This window comes from Ptychodera flava, chromosome 1, assembly GCF_041260155.1.
Source record: "Ptychodera flava strain L36383 chromosome 1, AS_Pfla_20210202, whole genome shotgun sequence".
In the NCBI taxonomy this organism is placed as follows: domain Eukaryota; kingdom Metazoa; phylum Hemichordata; class Enteropneusta; family Ptychoderidae; genus Ptychodera; species Ptychodera flava.
The window spans coordinates 9,059,728-9,080,644 of record NC_091928.1 but is presented as its reverse complement, the minus strand read 5'-3'; the positions used below and the strand labels follow the sequence as shown (position 1 = coordinate 9,080,644).

At 39.1% G+C, this 20,917-nt stretch overlaps 1 protein-coding gene across 1 annotated transcript; it reads right to left on the bottom strand.

Moving 5' to 3' along the window:
* Nucleotides 1–3,226: 3,226 nt before the first annotated feature.
* Nucleotides 3,227–20,907, bottom strand: LOC139129479 (netrin receptor UNC5C-like). Its single transcript, XM_070695119.1, has 6 exons — nucleotides 20,690–20,907; nucleotides 14,180–14,267; nucleotides 7,265–8,298; nucleotides 6,693–6,893; nucleotides 5,481–5,553; nucleotides 3,227–5,082 (listed from the first exon to the last, which is right to left on the bottom strand). The coding sequence occupies exons 2-4, from the start codon at nucleotides 14,255–14,257 to the stop codon at nucleotides 6,881–6,883; spliced, it is 1,125 nt and encodes a 374-aa protein (XP_070551220.1). The 5' UTR covers nucleotides 14,258–14,267; nucleotides 20,690–20,907; the 3' UTR covers nucleotides 3,227–5,082; nucleotides 5,481–5,553; nucleotides 6,693–6,880.
* Between the last annotated feature and the right edge of the window lie 10 nt (nucleotides 20,908–20,917).

Here is a 20,917-nt window from a genome sequence, read left to right as displayed (position 1 = left end):
AGAAGGTCATGTCCAACAAGGAGTCCGATTAGTAAACAAATATTCGAAATATTGACGATTCATTTCTACCCCCAGTTTATCGATTTCGCTCAAGTACCGATCGAGAATCATTTTGTGGATGTTCGTCATCTCTATTAGAAATACTGTTATAAAGGTTATTTGTGTAGGTACGCGTATAACATTTTGCAAGAAAGAAGAGCAATGTCAGAGCTTTAAAACGATACCTGTTTTGTTGTTGTCAAACGCAGACTAAAAATGGTACGCGATTTTGAAAATGTGTTGACAGAGTGGCCACACAACTGTTCCCCATACGGTAGAATTTGTATCGCTGCCATCTCCGATACAAATGGGGTATTCTGAACGATCTGTGTAGGTACACGATTTATATTTCGCAGGACTTCAAGCCAGAGTCTAGGAATCACAGCGATGTATGGGGTTTGGTTGTCTTAGCCAGAATAAAACTGGTACGCGATTTTGAAATTGTGTTTGACAGAGTGGCCACGCAACTGTTCGACATTATGACAGAATACGGCGCGGGAGTTCGACACAGTATGGCGTACGTAACGAAGGACGCATGTGGAGGTTGCCAGGAAATACAATTTTTACTGATGGCGCGCTGGCCGCTGATTGGCTAATGAGAGGGGAAAATATTATGGTATAGCGTCTCCAATTTTGGAGCTGACCCGGACTGATCCACTTGGGCTACCATTTCCTGAAGTTGGTAGCCAGTGACATGGCCGGTAGCCCATGCATATTTTAGTTCAGGGATATCTTTTTTGGCTACCGAGACAAAAAGGCTATTTTTCAAGATTCTGCCCATAAACATGATAAAGTGAATTTTCTAGTCATTTGGTGTGAATATTGCACACCTTTAATACCCAACGAAACAGGTACAATGGACGATAGTTATACTCAAAAGTTTGGTGACAACCCGTTTTACTCTCGGTGTTGTATGCTAATTTTGATAGTCGTCAGAACAATGACACGACCTTCTCAGCACTGAGACATAATGTAGCAGGGCTAAAAATAGACCATGGGACTTTCTGTAGGATGGAGAAATAATTTCCGTATAATTGTGATTGATACATTATGATCAAAATGCAACGAAAATGCGTTTTCATTGGTCATCATTTCCTGTGCCTGTCAGTTCAGATATTGAAACTTTGTTGCGAGGTTCCACCGCATGACTAGTTGTCTTAGTAATTTGCATAACAAGGTCACAGTCTGGCCTGTATGTGTCCAGCTGGGTTTGACTGCATTTTAATAGCTCGTCCAAAAGTGGCGGACCCGGCATGGCATGCCAAGTACTGACCGAATTTCAGGTCTCAGGCTTTGGTAGTCCGTGAGGGTTACAATGGATTTTGGTAGCCCAAGAGGAAAGTTGGTAGTCTGTGGGCGCGGGACTACCGTTAATTGCGAGCCCTGTCACGGAAGAAAACAGGACAAATGATTGTAGCTATGGTTTACATTTACGAAAGATCTATTGAATTAACATCGAGATATCAATTTAAGGATCTACGTTATCAATACGTTGATAAAAGTCAGCCATGTAAAATTTCAACGGTAGTGGGATGAAGTCCTTTAGGCCTAAAAGTATTTCGGTGATTTTTTTTTACATGTGAGCAATTGCAGCCATTCAGTTCACTGAAAAATGGTAGACATCATTACCAGTCGTCAGACCTCTACTCTCTTCCTGCTCGTACTGAACAATTGGTGTTTCGAAGTCATAACTTATGGTCTATACAATGCATTACGTCGTCAGTATATTGTCATGTGTATACGCAAGGTGTGAGTACATAATTGTAATAATTCAACACGTTTCAGTGAGCAGAACAACATAAATAACTCTGAATAATGAAACGAAAACACCAGAAATAACTTGAAAAATAGCAACTTTATCTATCGCTTGAATGTCAGAAAGTCTAAGCATAGGGCCATTGTCCCTGAAGGTACTATAGACCTGGCTACAAAATTAAGTATTTCCTGACTGTATGAAATTGTCTCACTAAGGTCATTCCCGGGATCTGTATACCAAAATATTAAAGCTGTCTAACAAGCAGTTTTAAAAAACAATCGAGCTAACAGTCGACAGAGCTCCGCTGTGTTATGTAGAGAATAAATTTTTGTGACACATGTGTTGATGATGAAGGTGGAAATCTTTGATAGCTCATTTCAGGATGGCCTCACCAAAAATGGCAAAATTAGCTGCAAAAATACAAAATTGAAGATTTCATCATAATTTCAATATATAATATTAAGATAAAGCCTAGGAACCTGTATACCTAATATCAAAGCTATCAGATGTGTAACATTTGAGAAACAAAGATTTTGACCAAAATGGCCAAAATTGAACAAGAAATACAAAAATTGAAGATTTCATCAAATTTCAATACATAACGATAAGACAACCCAAGGAACCTGTAAACCAAATATCAAAGGTATCATACAAAAGCACTTTTTGAGAAACAAATTTTTTGACTAAAATGCCAAAAATTGCGCCAAAAATACAAAATTGCAGACTTCATCATAATTACAATATATCGTATTTAGTTCATCTGTAGGAATCTGTATACTAAATATGAAAGCTATTAGATCAGAACTTTTTAGAATTATTTTTTTCACTATAATTGCCTCCAAAATACAAAATTGTAGATTTCATCATAATTTGAATATACCACATTTTGATCATCCCTTTGAACCTGTATACGAAATATCAGAGATGTCAGACAAGCGGTTTTAATGAAATAAATTTTTGACAAAAATTCCTTAAAAATACAGATTTGCATATTTCATCACAATTTGAACAAATCTAAGTTGAGTTATCCCTGGGGACCTGTTCACCAAATATCAAAGCTGTCTGACCAGCGGTTATGAAGAAGAAGATTTTTATCAAAAACGCCTTTTTTGTGCTAATTTGCATATTTTCAACAATATCAAAACAATAAAAAATATATCTGGTTTGTTTTACGTTTCATGAAATTGAAGTAACAGATATTATTACTTTGAAGTAATCTGTGTTACCTTTTATAACGCTCTGCTTTCCAGATCGAGCACTGTAATTTCCCACAAGGACATCTGTATACTTCTCGATATATAATATTATATATATATATATAATATATATATATATATATATATATATATATATATATATATATATATATATATATATATATTATAATATAATATATATATATAATATATTAATATTATATATTTATTTGTTTGTGTCAAAATTACAGTAGTCGATACTAAAAGCAGAGCATTCCAAGTAATAATAAAAACTGTCTTGAATCCAGAGTAATAATATATGTTACTTGAGTTTCACGAATCTCGCAATCTTCAGACTAGATTTTCCCCTGTTCTCAGGTGTTCATCCTCGTTTTCGAAATAATACAGATGGGAATACAGACCAAGTAAAAAGTCAGAAGATTGTGAGCTGCATGAAACTTTAGTAACATATAACACAAATTCCCTCAAGTACAAAGTAATAATATCTCTTACCTTAGTTTCATGCACCCTGCAATCTTCAGACAGATACACAGATATCTGAACTAAATTTTACCTAGCGCTTCACTGTTATTTACATGTATATTGATGCTGGGACGTACCATTATACTTTGTTTTTAGGTGGGGGATGAAATGTGATGAGTAATATTTGTTTTGGCGGCGTCAATTTAAAAACCAACTTAGAGCGTTTGTGTAACTGTAGAGATTTATCAGCATTGATATGTGTAGCTTTTGAAAAGAAAAACTACACAATCATAATTGATGCCTGTAAATCCATGTTAAACATACGCGCTGAGTTGGTTTTAAAATGTCGCCACAAAAACAAATGATAAAATGTATAAAACAAATAATAAAATATTTAAAACCTTGATGCACTTCATTAGAGATGAACATCCTACACAATTTAAGTATTGTGTTTACGTTTTGCACTGCTTTTGAAAGTCACACATGTTTGATATTTATGATGAGTAATATTCGGAACGAAAAATTTGGAGAAGTTCATAAAGCGTTCGTTGCTAACATTTTACACATTTAACATTTGGTCTCCAAAGTATCCAAGTTTAACAAACCGTTTGAATAAAGCGCTCCGCTGAAGGAAATACAAGGATACATGATTAAGCCCTTACATTTCAAATTTACAATAGAAAAATTCGAAATACAAAAACCGCCGCGGAACTCCGTGTATTACATCATCAGAAATTCAATGCGTTCTCTTCTTAACAAAATGATATCATTATGTATTTGTTATGTATGTCCCTGTGGTTTTTTTACTACTGGTATGTACATAGTAAGGTGGTTTACATAACAGCAAGACTTAGTCTAAATATGTACATTAAGAATACTTTACATTTGGATGCAGAATTGTTCTCGGACATTGTAGATCGAAACTGTAAAAACCACATGTCAATTTACTAAACAACAACAGCAGTAATACACTGTTGCAAAACAACAAATTTGTCCGAGTTTCTGCCATCATACGCGCGTAGTAACAAATCTCAAATTTCGATCAGCGCGATTTTTGTCCACCCATCAGCCGTTTATACCGACGCCAGTCTCTTTCGACCTGATGCCACCAACGGCGAAGTGATAAACTCCAGATCCCAGTGAAAGATCTGAGGGCATCATGGCAATCACCTAAAAACCAGCTGTTCGTGCTGAGAGCCTGGTGTGAAGATCAAGCTAAATGAATCCGTCCCAGTACTGTTATTTACAGGAGTTTGCAATAACAGTGAAATCAACAAACAAGCACATATCATGTCTATACTTGCGTCATCTTTGGCTTTTTTCGTCCTGCTTCATAGCGCCATATTTCTGCAACAACTTCGGCTGCTTTCCGCATTTCCTCTTTGATCAGTGCATTATACAAGGCTTCATAGGTAGCCCGGATCCCAGCAACTTTTGGCCAGTAAATCAAGAACTGGTATTTCTTTTCGCGTGTATCATGATTATTGTGTTCGATATTTTCAAGATCTGCTTCACAGTTGTGGTTCGGAAGTAATGTACGAACAAGTGATTTCGCTTGGAAAAGATCAAGTTCTTTGCACACTTTTTGTAAGCCAGAAGGGTCACATACTGTGATATAAGACAAAAACAAAAGCATTTGTTTAAAAATTGAAATAAATTTCAAGACTTTTAACATTGCAATAACTGTTCTTTTTTATTTCTTTGCCACTACCATATTCTCGATGAGACATTTATCACTTTTAATATACCTTGTTGATGTTTTGCAATACAGGTTTTCTTGTCACCTATACATCGAGAGTGGTGTTATCAATATTATGTTGATGATTGTAATGATAATAAATAAAGATATTATTATCGTTATTGTTCTTGTTTTTAAAATTGCTGGTTGTGTTGTTGTTGTTGTTGTTGTCGTTTCCTATATCTAATAATGCTCTGTAGAGGTGTATCTATCTGTACGTATTTATGTTTAAAACCGGTCATTCAATGAATTCAATATTGCGACATACTTGTATCACGTGGTAGACCAAGATTGTGTTGTGGATCAAAGTTCCCTTGCTCTTGCTCGCCTGATGTTGGTACCTGGAGAAAAGAAATTACCACATACGTCATCGTGTATAGACCCAAAATCACGTCAGTAGGCTTACACAACAGTCCTATTTCTGAATGTAGAAATGTCTAACATTCTTTAACGTTATTTAAACCTGATATTGTGAGCATTTGGTGTGTTCAGACACAAACGCGAAATACCTTACAGTGTATCTAAATTTTGCTCCGGCGACAATAAAAATATAATAATAATAATAATAATTTATTTATAAAGCGTCAGTATCCACAAAAATTGTGATCAAGGACGCTGAAAAATAAAAAATACATTACAAAAAATAGTTAAAAAGCAAAGTTACACCACAAAAAGTTGTTAAAAATAGTTAAAAAGCAGTTTTAAAAAGTAAAGTTTTCACATTTGATTTAAAAACAGATAGGTTAGGTGACTGGCGGATGCTAAACGGGAGATTATTCCAGAGAATAGGAGCTGCAACACTAAAAGCACGATCACCATAGCTCTTAGTACGTGATCGAACACTGCAGAGTTTAAACTGATCAGCTGACGTCAAGTTGCGATTTGGAACATACAATGTGGTCATATCAGAAAGATAAATTGGTCCAAGCCTATGAATGGATTTAAAAATAAGAACTAAAATCTTAAAAACAATGCGTTCTGAAACAGGTAACCAATGCAACTGATACAAAATTGGAGTGATGTGAGAGGTGGTTTTGGAACGAGTTACAATTCTGGCGGCAATATTTTGAACCCGTTGAATACGGTTGATTTGGTACTTAGGGAGCCCCAGTAAAAATCAATTACACGAATCTATTCGAGGTGTAATAAATGCATGAACTAATTTCTCTGTAGCGGGTTGAGATAAATACGCACAAGTGCAATACGACGCAAATGAAAAGTGGCTGAACGGCAGATCTGTCCGATATGCGGTTTCATTGTCAGACAAGAGTCAAGGAGGACTCCCAGGCTCTTAGCCTGACAATGGACGGGAATCAGAGCATCGCCAACACGAATATATTTTTTTTTATCCCGAAACCTTGAAAAAGATGTGCTTGAGTGGTGTGTGACTTAGCTAGTTTCACCAAGCCTTTTATAAGTATTCGAATTTCCACCTACACTATATGTTTCGCATTTATTAAAAATGTTTTCAAATTTTCACCTTATTCACGGAAAGATCTAATGACAAAATCTTCTGTTCTTGTGCTGTCATTTCACCGGGTAGACTTTGTTGCAAAGCAAAGTAAACTTTGAAATAGTTAGGCGGTCCACACTCGGAAGTCAACTTGGGCTCAAACAAGAATTCGGCGTAGGGTGGAAGGCTCTCAGAGCAGCAGCTGACGATCTCGTTCATGGTTTTAACCTGAAAGGAAATCACATAGAGTCATTCAGATCATTTCCACATATATACGCATTTGTCATATAATTACATCATCATGTGTGGTACAGAAAACATGGAGGGCACCGCTATATCCTTCATAATTAATCAATATACGAAAATGGTTTAAGTATACAAAATACCTGGTAATATTGTAACAACATGTATGTAGTATGTAGTTCAGAAAAAAATACTCAGAAAAAAAGTCACATAATAAACGATAAAGACGAAATCTTTCAAACAAGGACGCGCTCTACGCATATCATAGAAACATTTTTGTTTCACGGAGAGCTGTGGGGTTAGCGTGCCAGCTTTTTATTCGGCAACCCCTGCCGAATGCAAAGCTAAACATTTACCTGCGTTCGAGGCAGAAGACCTCCAGTCTCGTTGATCTGCCATTGCCAGTCTTTCTCTGATGGTTGTCCAGACAGGAGATCTGCCAGTCACCGTCCGCTACTTTGGGTTTAATTCCAATTGCTGATTTGTTCGAATAGCAACGTTCCTCGGCAGCAACTCTCACCTTAGTTTCCTTGATGGTATCGCATAGGTAGACTTTGACTGCAACCTGTTCGCTTTCTTGTATGTACTTTCCGTAGGCCACGGCGTCCATGGCGAATATCGGCCGCTGTTTGCCGCAGCTTGAACAGGTGAACTTGGTGAAGTGTTTCGTCCGAACGTTCACGTATTTCTCATCGACGGTGAACTTTACCGGCACGACGACGTTGTTCTCCACGCTGAGCTCTGACTGGTCTACCTTAAGCCAAGACTTGTCTCTCGGGTTCATTGATTGGTTGTAGTGTACCAGAAATCGCCATGATTTCGCATCTTTTCCTGGCAGCAAGGCGCGATGTGGAAGCTTTACAGTGATATAATCGAGGAAGTTCTCAAGTCCGGGAGAGAGACATTCAACGACAGGCGTGAGAGGTATCTGTTCGTCTTTGAGGCCGACGTTGAAATAGCTCACTCTCAAACTCACTTTAACGATGATTGGCTGTTTCTCACCAGACGGTATGGCCCCTCTTGGAATGTGCAACTGAACGTCAGAATCTTCATGAGACAAAACTCCGCCTTTCTGGTCGAACAATCCCTCGAAAATGATGTCGTAGACGTTATCTTGATTGTGCAGGTGGTTGCTTGTCAATGGTGACTCCGTCGCTCTCGCGGCAGCCTCGCTCTTGCTAGTAATCTTGCGAGGAGTTGATAAGTCTTGAACTCTTTTTGATGAAATATCACTACCGTGACAGGAGGAAAACTGACCATCTTCACCTGTGTCAAGAGGTGTGGGTGGTAAGTAGTTACTGGCAGGAATTTTACTCTTTCCGATCACTGCTGTTGTAACTTCTCCGTTCGCATCCAGTGAAACAACTGAATAACCCCCATTCGTATGATACTGGAAGTAATGAAAACATATTTTCATTAAAACCACTGGTAGCTATATTGTGTGTATACTTGTGCATCGCAGAATGACAGTGTGGGAATAATGGTTGAATTAGTGTGCACCTCGAAAGTTAAAATGTAACCGTTGCTTAAACGTTAACGTTTCGTAAAGAATGTCCCTTTGCCAAACGAAGACCAAAAATCAGTCACAGTTCAAACTTCGGTTACCACCACAAACAACTCAATAATTTTTTGCCAACACTTAAACACCGAACAATAAGCCAATTAAGCCACCAAATTAGCCCCATAAGTTGACCAAAAATATTGTAAAAGTTTGAGGGTCCAAATATCTGAAATTTTACACGGCTCTGTTAGCAAATCTGAAATAAAAATCAGGGGTCACTGTACAAAGTTTTTTACTAATAGGAACAAACTACCATACTTCCATCGATATTTGAAACTCAAAATGGCCATAATCCCTATTGAAGTCACTGAGGGAAAATGTAAAGTGGATTTTCGAAAAACTAGGACGGCGCTGATTTTTGTGACTCAGACAGCTTCAGCCCTCACAAGTGGTAGGCCAGAAGAGCGCTGGATTAACTAGAGAGTGCAGGGCTCCCGCTACCTATTCGCCAATTCGCCAAATGCGAAAGAAAGTTAAAAATGGCTACAAAAATTTCTGTTTGGCTAATGTAGTGGCTATTGAATTCTTAGACCTCCTCGACAGAAAAGTACACCTAACAATAAAATGTTGTAAGATGTGAAACAGTTTACCCTCCTTCCTACAAAGTTGCAATGTATTGAAACAGTTTAATCTCCTTTCTACAAAGTTACAAATTCCTGGTACGTAAAACAAACATTGTTGCTGTTCGATACTACAATACATCATGAACGTAAGGTCCATGAATACACTGAGGCCTGCTTTGCCACTGTGAGTCCTGGATCGTCCTTGAGTCTATCAAAGTTTTACAGTGGAATTTGATTGAGTGTCCGGTTTGCCTTGCAGAGCTCGACGAGTCTACATGTTGCTTATCATTAGAAAAGTAAACATTTGCAACAAATTGAGTCTCCATCTTTGGTTGGTGTTAGATTACAGCGCGCAGTAAACGTTTCCCATACACTGTCTCGTCACGATCACTGCAGTCGTTTCAGCATGTCACTGACAACAAGCATAACACTGCACTACATGCACATCACCAGTTTTCTTTTAGGTGTTTACTTTTAAATTGGGAACTTTATGAAGAAACAAGTAAATTCTTTAAAAAAAACTTTTCTTCTCCTCTTCAGCATCATGCAGTCTGTAGCATTGCGAGTGCAGTCTACTCTATCAACAAATTTGACACGATACAACACTGAATTTGTCAACCAGAAAGTGCTAAACACTCCCAAATGAAACTTTAATCCCGCTTTCTCTTTTGTCTCAGCTAAATGAAACTTTCTCAATTGACACTTCTCTGAGCTACAAAATAGACTTGAAGAAAAGTGTTGATTTTGCACATGCAAGTGCAATTCAATCAACACGGTACATTTTGTGCCATAGAATAACACACCAGTGTTTCTGAAATAATTCACCGAATTTTGGCACTTAATTTCCCGGACGGCATCATACACGGCAACGGGTTAGCATGGAGGGGACGGTGATATCTCTCTGCCTTCAAAATATTCTTTACCTTCCTGAAAAAATACAATGTTTCACTGTAATAAAACGCCGAGAGTCAGTCCGGTTGATGTTGAGGACTTTCCTCGAGATATAGATCCGACACTCGAAAAATATGCCAGTGAGTTTTGTCTGAGTTGTATTTCCCAAATCAAAGTACAAAAAGCTGTAGCTGAAAGAAAACTTTGATGACGTGCTATAGCTATAGTGCGGTGTCAAGCTTGTTGTGCATGAGTGGCATGCTGAAACTTTGTGACGACTGTCATGATTGTAGACGAGACAGTGTCTAAGAAACGTTCGCCGCGTGCGTTGTAATCTAACACCTAATACTGACTTTGTTGCAAATGTTTACTTTTCTAATGATAAGCAACATGTACTCTAGACTTGTCGAGCTCTGCAAGGCAAAACGGACACTCGATCAAATTCCACTGTACCTACTTTGCTGTATCAAAATTTGGCCTGCAACTACTCAGTTTGATAGTAAAAACCACAATTTCAAAGGAAATTTTCACAAACGGAGCCATAATACAAAAGAAAAGGAGAAAAACTGAGGTTTTCTGAAAGGTCAAGTCTAGGTCATCTCATCATGTGATGTCATTCATGAAGACCCCCTAATTACACAATAATGCAGTGTTTCCGCTGCCCGCTCGCCAAATCGCAAATGCGAAAAAAAGTAGCGTTTGGCGAGAAGATTTTGGCAAAAGTTAGCCAAACTTGCGAATCGAAAATTGCACTATGACGTCATCACTTTGTCTGTCCGCGCGCACATCGATGTCCTGCATTCAACTTGAGACGTCATGCTTTATCTCTCTACATCCCCGACCTTATGCGTCAGGAGATCCTATTTGTAACACATACAGTATGAATAAATTGTAACGAAATAACTCACAAATCAATAGTACCGCATGTATATCATGACAAGTTGACTAAAATGTTGCGAAGTTTTGGGTTTGACTACGCGCAATGTGTGATAACTCCGTGCAGTGACAGCCATGTCATCGTCAACACTGAAGGATCGTAGTGACTGTGAAACTAAGCAAAAACGGCAAACTTTCCTTTTTGACTTTGGCTGCTCCACCAATATGGGGGGGAACCACCCCTACAACACACATTCTACGCGCAAGTAAAGCTATGAAATGGAAAGAAAGATTATGATCAATGTACGAAAGTCGACCGTGAATTTGGAAAGGAAGGTAGCGGCATGCATACACATGGCATTTTTTAGAACGTAGAGCGAGTAAGGCACACCTGAATAGCGAAACTGTTCGTGGTGTATTGCTGCCAACAAGAAAATACCTTTACTGGCGTTAGAAACTTGTGTGAATTGGCTTCCTTAAATATAAATTCGCGACAATTTTCAGTGTATCACGGACCGTGGTGTATTGTGACGTGACATCGGACTTTCAGAGAAGGCGCTCGCTCGTCCGCTGAGTCGCCTAGTTCACGGGTCCTACTAATTACTGCCCGTCACTGCCCGTCACTGCCCGTCACTGCCCGTCAGGAAATTAGCCTTCCAATTACTGTAATCAGTCGATATTTCAATACCAAAGACCACTACTCTTCGTAAAAACGAACGAAATAATATTCCAAGATCCGAAAAATGTTGATTTTCGAACGAGTAGCAACGCTAATCGTGTGATCGTACATGCATCACCATTGGCCATACATACTGCCCGTCGACGTCCGACCACTGCCCGTCACTGCCGTCGGGAAATTTACCTTTCAACGACTGTAATCAGTTGATATCTCATATCAAAAACATTACTTACTATACAACCAAACAAAATTGTCGTCCCAGACCCCAACAACGTTGATTTGCGAACGAGTGGCAACGCTGATCGTAATCGATGTCCGAACACTGCCTATCATCACTGCCCGTCGAGTACAGAACTTAGCGCTCCAATATTCACGTTAGTTCTGAGACAGGACTCGATTTTGTAGCTTTCTATTATATAAGTGGTCTTTTGGTATTGATATATCGACAGATTACAGTAATTTGAAGGCTAATTTCCTGACGGGCAGTGACGGGCAGTGACGGGCAGAGACGGGTAGTAATTAGTAGGACCGCTAGTTCACATCACATCGTGCAAATACGCTAAGTCTTGTCGCGATATTTGAGTATTTAACTTGATCGTCAGTGAAACAAAAAGATGTTTCTCCATATCAAAATGGTATATATTTGATATTTTACGGTTCTGTTTACATAATAGAGACGTGAACATTTGGATTCATGATCCGTGATTTCCGCGATCCATGGCAAGCTTGCTGTGAATACACACTGCACATGCTGCATGCACTGACGTCTTTGATGATGACCCCTGACCCGAGCGCCATTGATACGCTGCGTGATACGCTGTGCGCTGTCCGAGCGCCAAGCTTCGCTTGCTAAACTTCAAGCGTAAAGCAAATGTATTGGAAGTCTAAAAAAATGCACATATTTCTCAAGTCTGAGAGTATTTTACTTTCGAACTGCTACGAGAATGGATATCTGATTCGTTTGAAAAAACTAGTATGCTGAACCAGGTTTCGTGCCGTTGTCTGTAGCGATATGTACACAGTACAGTATCGCACGATAGCGATTTCAGGTTTGTTACTGAATATAGTTGCATACGCCTAACTTTGGACAAGTGTCGCTCGCGTGGTGTCGCTTGAAATTCGGACAAATTTTATGTTGTATGCGTGGATGATGTTGGCACCTTGTAATCTGAACCATAAATTGGTGTTACTTTTAGTATCCATAGTAGCACTAACAGGGTTTATTTCCGTCATTCTTACGGAAAATGCAGACAAATATTTATTTTTGCATATTAATGAGAAAGAAATGACGTCATTTGTGATCAGTGGTATCGGCTTGGCTAATTGAAATCTCGTTTGGCGAATAATTTTTTAGGGCTTCTAGCCAAATTTGCTACAAGATTTTGGAACCCAGGGGAAACACTGATAATGGTTCACAAGAAACCACCTAGGTTGGTCCAATAGGTGAAAGGTAATTTTGCTGCCTTTGCATTCAGCTCGACTGACTCCCATTCGGCCTACTTTCAAACTGCTATAACTTATACAAGAAATTATGTGATTCTGAATGATTTTAATATTTTTGTAGATTCCACCAGTTTAATAATCTAGAAGTGAACATCACCAGACATTTCTTGATGATATCAAAATATCAAATGAAAATATATCTTGGCTAAAATGTTATCATAATCATTAAAACAATAAATGCCCTAAAACAGTGAGTAATTTAAATGAACATTTATCGTTGTGTCTTGTTTTACAAGAGTTTTGTTTGGCCCAGCCCTTTTTGTCTCAAGAAAAGTACTTTACTCAGGATGCTATTTCAGCCTGCTTGATCACAACTATGATATACAAGTAAAACCAGGCCCTTAATAAATACCACAATAATCGTAGCTACACTGCCATTGTGCTATACCATAAATGCTGTCTTCTGCATGGAAAATTGTTTTACTTGTGTGGCTCAAACATTTAGGTTATGGAAGACTGCATAAATTTGCCACATGAGAAGCCTGTAACTTATGACAAGCTATCATACTGTGAATACTAACTGAATGTGGCAGAAATATTCAATCTGTACCTCTTGTAATATACACTTAACATTGCTACCAGATTTTTAGAATTCAATTGCTACCTAATTTTATTTCTGGTGTTTAAAGTTTACCATCAAAAATGAGAAAGGATTTCTATCCCTGAAATGTCATAAAAACACAGATTATAAATGCAAAAACTAAACACATATTTCGTTAGTGTAAAAACCATCATGAACATCATACAAAACATCTTGATTTGTAAAATTAGGGACTCCTGAATGACGAGAAAGCTGTTGCCCCACTTGAGATCATAAACTGGCTAAGAGTTACTCAAAATGGCTAAAAGATTTTTGATTTGGCTAATGAGTTGGCTAATCATTTTGGTGACTAAGCGGGAGCCCTGGTCCGATATCTGTTTCGAGGCGCATTGTACCTAAATTGGTCGTAGGGTGAGTGTTTTCGAATTCACTTTCATTGAGCTTTACCAAAGGATAGATGAACAAAAAATGTAAAATTTGACGTCAATCATTTGGATAATGACTTCACTTGGAATTTACATGGTTTCTTTCGTTTGTTGGTGAATTTGTAAAAATGCGTCAGTTGTTAAAAGAAGTGCAGATTGTAGATAGAAAGTAAACTCAAAAGAAGGTTACGGAGACAAGCAAATATCAAAGTAGCATAGATAGTAGGCTTACCTCCCGGTTTGTAACAGTTGCAGTGTTAATATCGGACGGATATCCTTCACATTCGTCCGTTGCACAAGTCGTCGTCATCAGACGGGCCCTACAAAACAAGATTCGTTGATAAAAGTCTAAAAAATACAAGCTGTGGTACGGGCAAGCACCGCTAAAAGGGCATGGTAAATATTGAGTAATTTACTTACTTTCTCTCTTACCAATTTTTTTTTACCCCCGATTACTATTCTTGATACCGAAAGGGACCGTTAGTTTTTCTTACGAAAAGATTGAGCAAAGATAAGTGTTTCGATTTTAAGGCGCGACTAACCATGAGGGAAAATGCCAAGAGGGTTTGACCGGTTAAACCGGTGTGCGGGGTATAAAAGGCCCCTAACTTATTGAAAATTCATAATGGCGCTTGAGTGACAACTGGCAATAGCTGTAGACCGCTCCGTGAAAATCGGCCTAAACGATTCTCAAACATATATTTTTGGCATACCATGAACATAGACTGTTTCATAAACACCTAGGCCATACAGGTATCTGCAAAGTTTCACAAAGTTTTTTAAAACTACGACGATTAGGGGAAAAATCGCTTTCTGAACAAAGGGAATGGCCCTCAGGAGACAGTCGTTCCGTGATTCAAACAATTGTCAATCATTCGGTGACGCGCAGAGGTGTAAACTGGTCAAACATTTGCTGTGCATACGAGAACAATTACGATGTAAACAAACTATATGTAAACTTAGAGTTATATCAGCGGGCGAAGGATGAAAACTTTGTGTTGCCATAAACTTTTTTGCTAGCGTTTATGGTGCAATGACATCACGAAAGTGAACCATTTTCAGACGTGACTTAGCAAGAGGACTAGTCAGTAAGCTTACCCGTAGTACGATGTTTTCTAGCGAAAAGCGCGTAAGCAGAGTCAGTAGTTTGCACTGAGAATGGCATCGAAAATAACCATCAACACATGGTGGTAGCCTCCATGATCAATTTAATTATTGTCAGTCGAAGAGATCCACGTTTTTAACAACTTCCCCCTTCCAAATCTACGGCCGAACGTGACGGTACTGAACAGTTGTTTTGGATATATATGCTGGCCCCGAAAACGGCCGTATGTACACGTGTTTTTACACGTGGAAATGACATGTCGTGTTCGGAGGGCTGGTACTAGTAAGGTTTTGACATACCGATTATCCCAGTTACATTTGGACTTCTGTGATGAGAATTTAACAAAAATTGTAAGATATTTGAACAGTTGAAACATTCAATCTTTCAGTTCAAGATGAGCAAGTAAGCGCCATCAACCAATCTTGTAAACGCTTTAGGATACGCGTGTCTGAGGACAGCTCATTGATTCCGCGCTACATCGTTATAATATTTCGTCAAAAGCTGGACTTTACATGTAATTCCTTTTAATAACCATGCAGATAGAAAGAAAGACGGAGAGGAACCCAGTCTGTCCTTGATTCCAGTCGAAGGTTAACAAACGTTTCGAGCAAAACTTGCAATTGCTCCGAAAATAAACATAACTCGTGATAATTTTTCGATATCACACCCCGCCGCCAAGCAATCGAGCAACTGACCGCGATCGCTATTACAGATATCGTGATACACGAGATTCAAGGAAGTCTCGACCCTTCCGTGAATTTCCTTTATTTTTTGCGATCGGTCATGACGTCGCCGTTTACCTATTTCCTACCATTTTCCTGACGTGTTCCTTTTCCTTCCTAGTTTTTCTTTCTTTCTTTTTCTTTCGAATATTGCCATGGCATAACTGAAACGAACCGGGAAACGAAGGCTGTACGTACTGAATACGTACGTACGCCTGAGTGTGATTTGAGAGCAAACAGATTACGCAGATAATGCGAACGATCGCAACCGTTGCCAACAGACTCATTATGCAGAGCCATGCCCCAAAACGCCCACCCAAACTTGGCACTAATCCTGATCCCGGTCCATTTCGAGCCGGGCTTTAAGAAGGGCTTGACAACGCAGTTTCTGCGTAGTGAAGCTCATTACGTATTCATGGTGACCTCTGGCCAGCTGTCAATATCTTTGGGGCTTTTGTCTTTTGGCCTGCTTTGCATATGTGTCGTTGGACACGACCTGCCAATCACCCAGGTAGTCAATTAAACTATTAATTGACTGTTTACCGACCCAATTAACACTATCCAGCAGTATCAGTCATATTTTAATCGCGTGGCCCGGATGGACACAACGCAGGAACGCGTGTATTTCTATGTGTACGTTTCACTTATGGTGTTGTTTATACCATGGAGGTAGGAATGTTTGTACCATCGTGCGTTTGAAGTAAGCTTACTTGTTTCACCTACAGCATTACCTTCAAGGTGACAGGCTTACTATTAATGTTCAGCATCATTGCACCGAGTTCTGCCCACGGTGAAAACCACCTGTTTTGCCACGGTCCCTCTGTGGAGGGACCGTGGTTTTGCCTACTAATTACTGCCCGTCGCTGCCCGTCCTGAATGTAGCCTATCTATAGCTACAGTAATCAGTCAATATATGATACCCCGCGCCTTATAATTTTTATATAAACCACAAGTCTCTCTATCCACGAGGGACTGTGTATAAACTTATAAAATCATAGTCCGTGCCGTAAAATTGTTGACTTTCGATGCGATATACAGGTTGATCGTTGAATCGCACCGGCGCATCCATATTTACTTGCCCCATAAGCTTACTACTCTGTAAAGGGTGGGTAGATGGAATTCCTGGGCCAAAAATGAACACCGGGGCAAAACTTTTTGTGAACCCATGTGAAAACATAAATCATTTATCAGTTTTGATATATACTCCTAAATTGTAAGTTTGATCAAAATCGAGACCACATTCAAGGGCTATGCAGACTGTCCATGTACGCACACACAGTGACAAGAAGGCGGCAAACACCTACTTACCAAGCACATCGAATCGGCGAAAAGAAGCATAAAAAAGCTATAGGCTCATCGCCAAAACAAACGCGCCAAGCGCTAACAAAAACCAATACCAAGCGGCCCTTTTCAGGGCCACCAAACACTCCAAAAAGAGAACTACCAAAAAAACCCATAAAATGACATAGAACACACAAACACTTAAAAGAAATAACAAAAATCGTACACATAAAAATAACGTAACAGAAAAAATGGCCGTGGAAATAAATCAGCTATTTCCAAAGAAAAGCCGACAACAACATGAAATTCAACAACAACCTATCATCGCTCAAACTATGAAACTCCGAAAAATAGTACTAGGCAAAGGCCTTAAAATTAATTCGGACGCCAACAAAACCAAACAGAATAAAACCACCTCAGGATTTCAACAAATAAAGTCGTAAAATGTGACTACGCTACATCGTGAGACACAAACAATCGCAACAACACAAATTCAAAGAAAAGTCAAATTGGGCTCCACAAACAACAAACACCAAAAACTTGAAAGCTATCTGAAGCTGCTAAACTCGCACTTCTAGAGATACCCTTTCAAACAAGGAAACAAACATGTCGCATGCTAAAAGAATCGCGATAAACAGCTTGCAAACAATAGACAAATTTCGGGGAAAATAAACCTTCGACAAGGGTCGGTTTTTCGTTATTGTCAACACAAACGATTACGTACTCGAATGCGAAAGGCAATTACGCAACACTCAGTATTATACACAACAAGCCAGAACAAACAGTAAACAAAGTAAACGAACTATGAATCAAAATGTACGAGAACAAGCACATCAACCAGGATACTTGTGAGTATCTTGATCCAATAAACATAAAATCCGTACCCCCAGTGGTACTTATTGCCTAAAAATTCACAAACCTCCGCAAAAATCTAAAAGACACACCAGTCAAAACAAAATTTACCGAAGTAAAGAAACATAGAACAAACAAACCGAACCACCAAACGGACTCACAACGTGACCAAAAATTAATATACTTGCCTCGCTAATCGAAAAGCAAGACCACTAAAATGCATTAAAATAAATTTTCACAAACACAAACTAAGGAAAGAATCTACACCGCGACTGATGAGAAACCACACCCGGGTTTCGAAACGCAAGCGTCAAAGGGCGACTCTATCAACTTTTGTAACAACATAGGTCGGCTGCGTCTCGCCATAAGCTTTCCCCACACAAACAAAACATTGCCGTACACACTAATGTAAACTTCTCTACAAATATCCAAAGCGATACAAACATTTTTATTAACACACACAATCGGATAAGAATGTAGGAACACATTTTCGAAACGAATCAAACACAAACTCGACACAAAAACATTTAGGATAGTTAGATGGGGAGCCTCTTTCACATTTTTTACATCTCGCTATACTGTCTATGATTCTAAAAATAAAGTCATCTGCCACTTTTTCTGTATACGCGGTTTGGCAAAACTCATCTCTTCAATCGAAAGTCGGGTGATTTCATGGTTCTTTGGGGTACGTCGAGCTTAAGGAATGTGGTTATATTCGCGATGTTTTATTCGAAATTATTTATTTCTTCTAGGGCAAATGCACGTAATTCATGCTGTTGGAAATACTGGCGCTCATAAACAAGACAATAAACTCGATATCTGTGCATCTTTACTTTATTGTCAAAGTACCATCGACACCGTGACCCCCCAAAAAAACCAAATGGTTCAGTCCACGCGTGGGTTCAGTCCAGGTATTTGCAACGCCAGTCACCCAGGCGACGCGTACGGTAATCCGCACCACTTATCACCATCGGGAAGGTACTCCTCCCCCTATACCACTGGCGATCCCACCCTCAAGGCACTGCGTCATTCGACCAAGCATTGTTATTGTAATTTCCTGCATAAAATTAACAGCGAGGTCAACCGGTCAAACTCTCTCGGGATTTTCTGGCATGGCCACTGTGTGTCACTGTCTGTCAGTAATTGTATGTACGTGTGTGCGTATGTGTTTGTGTCAGTGTTTATTTAATAATAATAATAATAATAATAATAATAATAATAATAATAATAATAATAATAATAATAATAATAATGTTTATTTCGTACTTTGGCCTCCAGCCAATGGTACAGGTTAAATTACAGGAACTTTAAATTATTTGTTCACTGTTTTGTGTGCCATTCTTATTCTACTGCTCAAACCATGTTGAAACACCCACTATGTAGCTGTTGGTAATATTTGAATTCTATAGCAGACCATTATTTACTTATCAAGCAGTTAACATGTACAGTCTGAGTTGACAGGCTGAATACTGTGTATATCAACAAATACTTTGGGAAGTAGAACAAGAAACTGTGGTTGACATTGAATACAAAAGTAAATAAGTCGTCAAAAGTTTCAGTTATTGGACCGATAGGTTTGGCATCTACATTGATGAGAGCTGAAAAGGTAGCTACGCAGTATGTTTGACACTTCCAGAATTCGGCCCAAATCCACCGGGTGAAGCACACACTCGTAAAAAATGCTGTACGACATGTTGCGTCTACTAAGGCCACAAAACAGACATGATCGCTATACACTGTCGATAGCCTACACTAATTTGTGAATTTTTTTTCGGAAATTACCAACGAGCTCGAGCATTTGGTTTTCGGTTCTGAGGTACATGACAGAATCTGAGGTACTTGTAACAGTGGGTACACCAGTGTTGAGGAAGTCGTCAACAGTTCAATATACATTGTAGCTATTTTTATATTTTAATGTTCTTTTGTCTCCACCACAGCCCCTCCTCTATCAGAGGGACTGTGTCTCAACCAATAATGCCGGGGAGGCAAATGGGAATAGATATGTGACTTTGCGAAGGTAGCAGCGCCACCAACGGCGAAATCAACGCCCTAGGCCCCCAAAAATGTTTCTCGTCCTTGGTCGGATTCAAAAATGATGCGGTCATGCGAATTTCTTTTTTTGTGGTTTTTGTTGAAATGAAAAAATGGCCCACCCACTTCTGGTTATTCATACACACTTGCCATAAATTAAAATGTCTGCCATTGAAAGAAACAAACGTGAACTTTAAAAGAGTCGTGACGCGCATGTTTTCACATGACGCGCGCGATAACGGGAGACAAAGCACGATTTTGGCCTTAAAATTGCATGCTTTCCAGTGGTAGAAAAGTGCACGAATTATGCGTGGTGTTGATAAAAGAAAAGTTAACGTAAGGTCAAAGTAAGTGAACACTTTATTCAGTGCCAGCAACAGTGAATGAACGGGGGAATGAATGATGTTTACGCAATAACTTTCATTTGCTGATTTTGACGAGTTTGTAATTTTGTTAACTTTTTATGCTGCTTTAATTCAATGTCACGTGTTGATTTTCTCGCAGTAGCTATTACGTATGCGAATTATTTTAGACCAAGTAGTGTTACATCCAAGTGAGATGATTTTTGTCTGATAAGCATGTTTTGTCAGAGACTTTACTGGTGTGCATGTAAATCTGTTTCTCAACAGAGACAACTTGAACTTGCACCGCACAGTGTCTGAGTAGTCTATGACGTAATCAACAATATGAACACGTTCGCTTGAGTGATCGGTACAATTAAATTCCTAATATTAATCCCTGCACGTCTTACCTTCGTAGCCAAACTAGTAGTATGAGAAGCACCAGAACTACGATTACAACCAAGAAACTGGCAGTCGAGATAATCGCCGTGTAGACGCCTGTGCTGCGATGAATTTGGCCAGGCGGTCCATCGTCCTCCTCAAGGTCAATACCGGGATCTTCGACCGTCACAAGGTTCAGATGTTTATGCAAAGATGTGGTGAAATGCTGGTCATTTGTCCGTGACGCTTTACCTAAA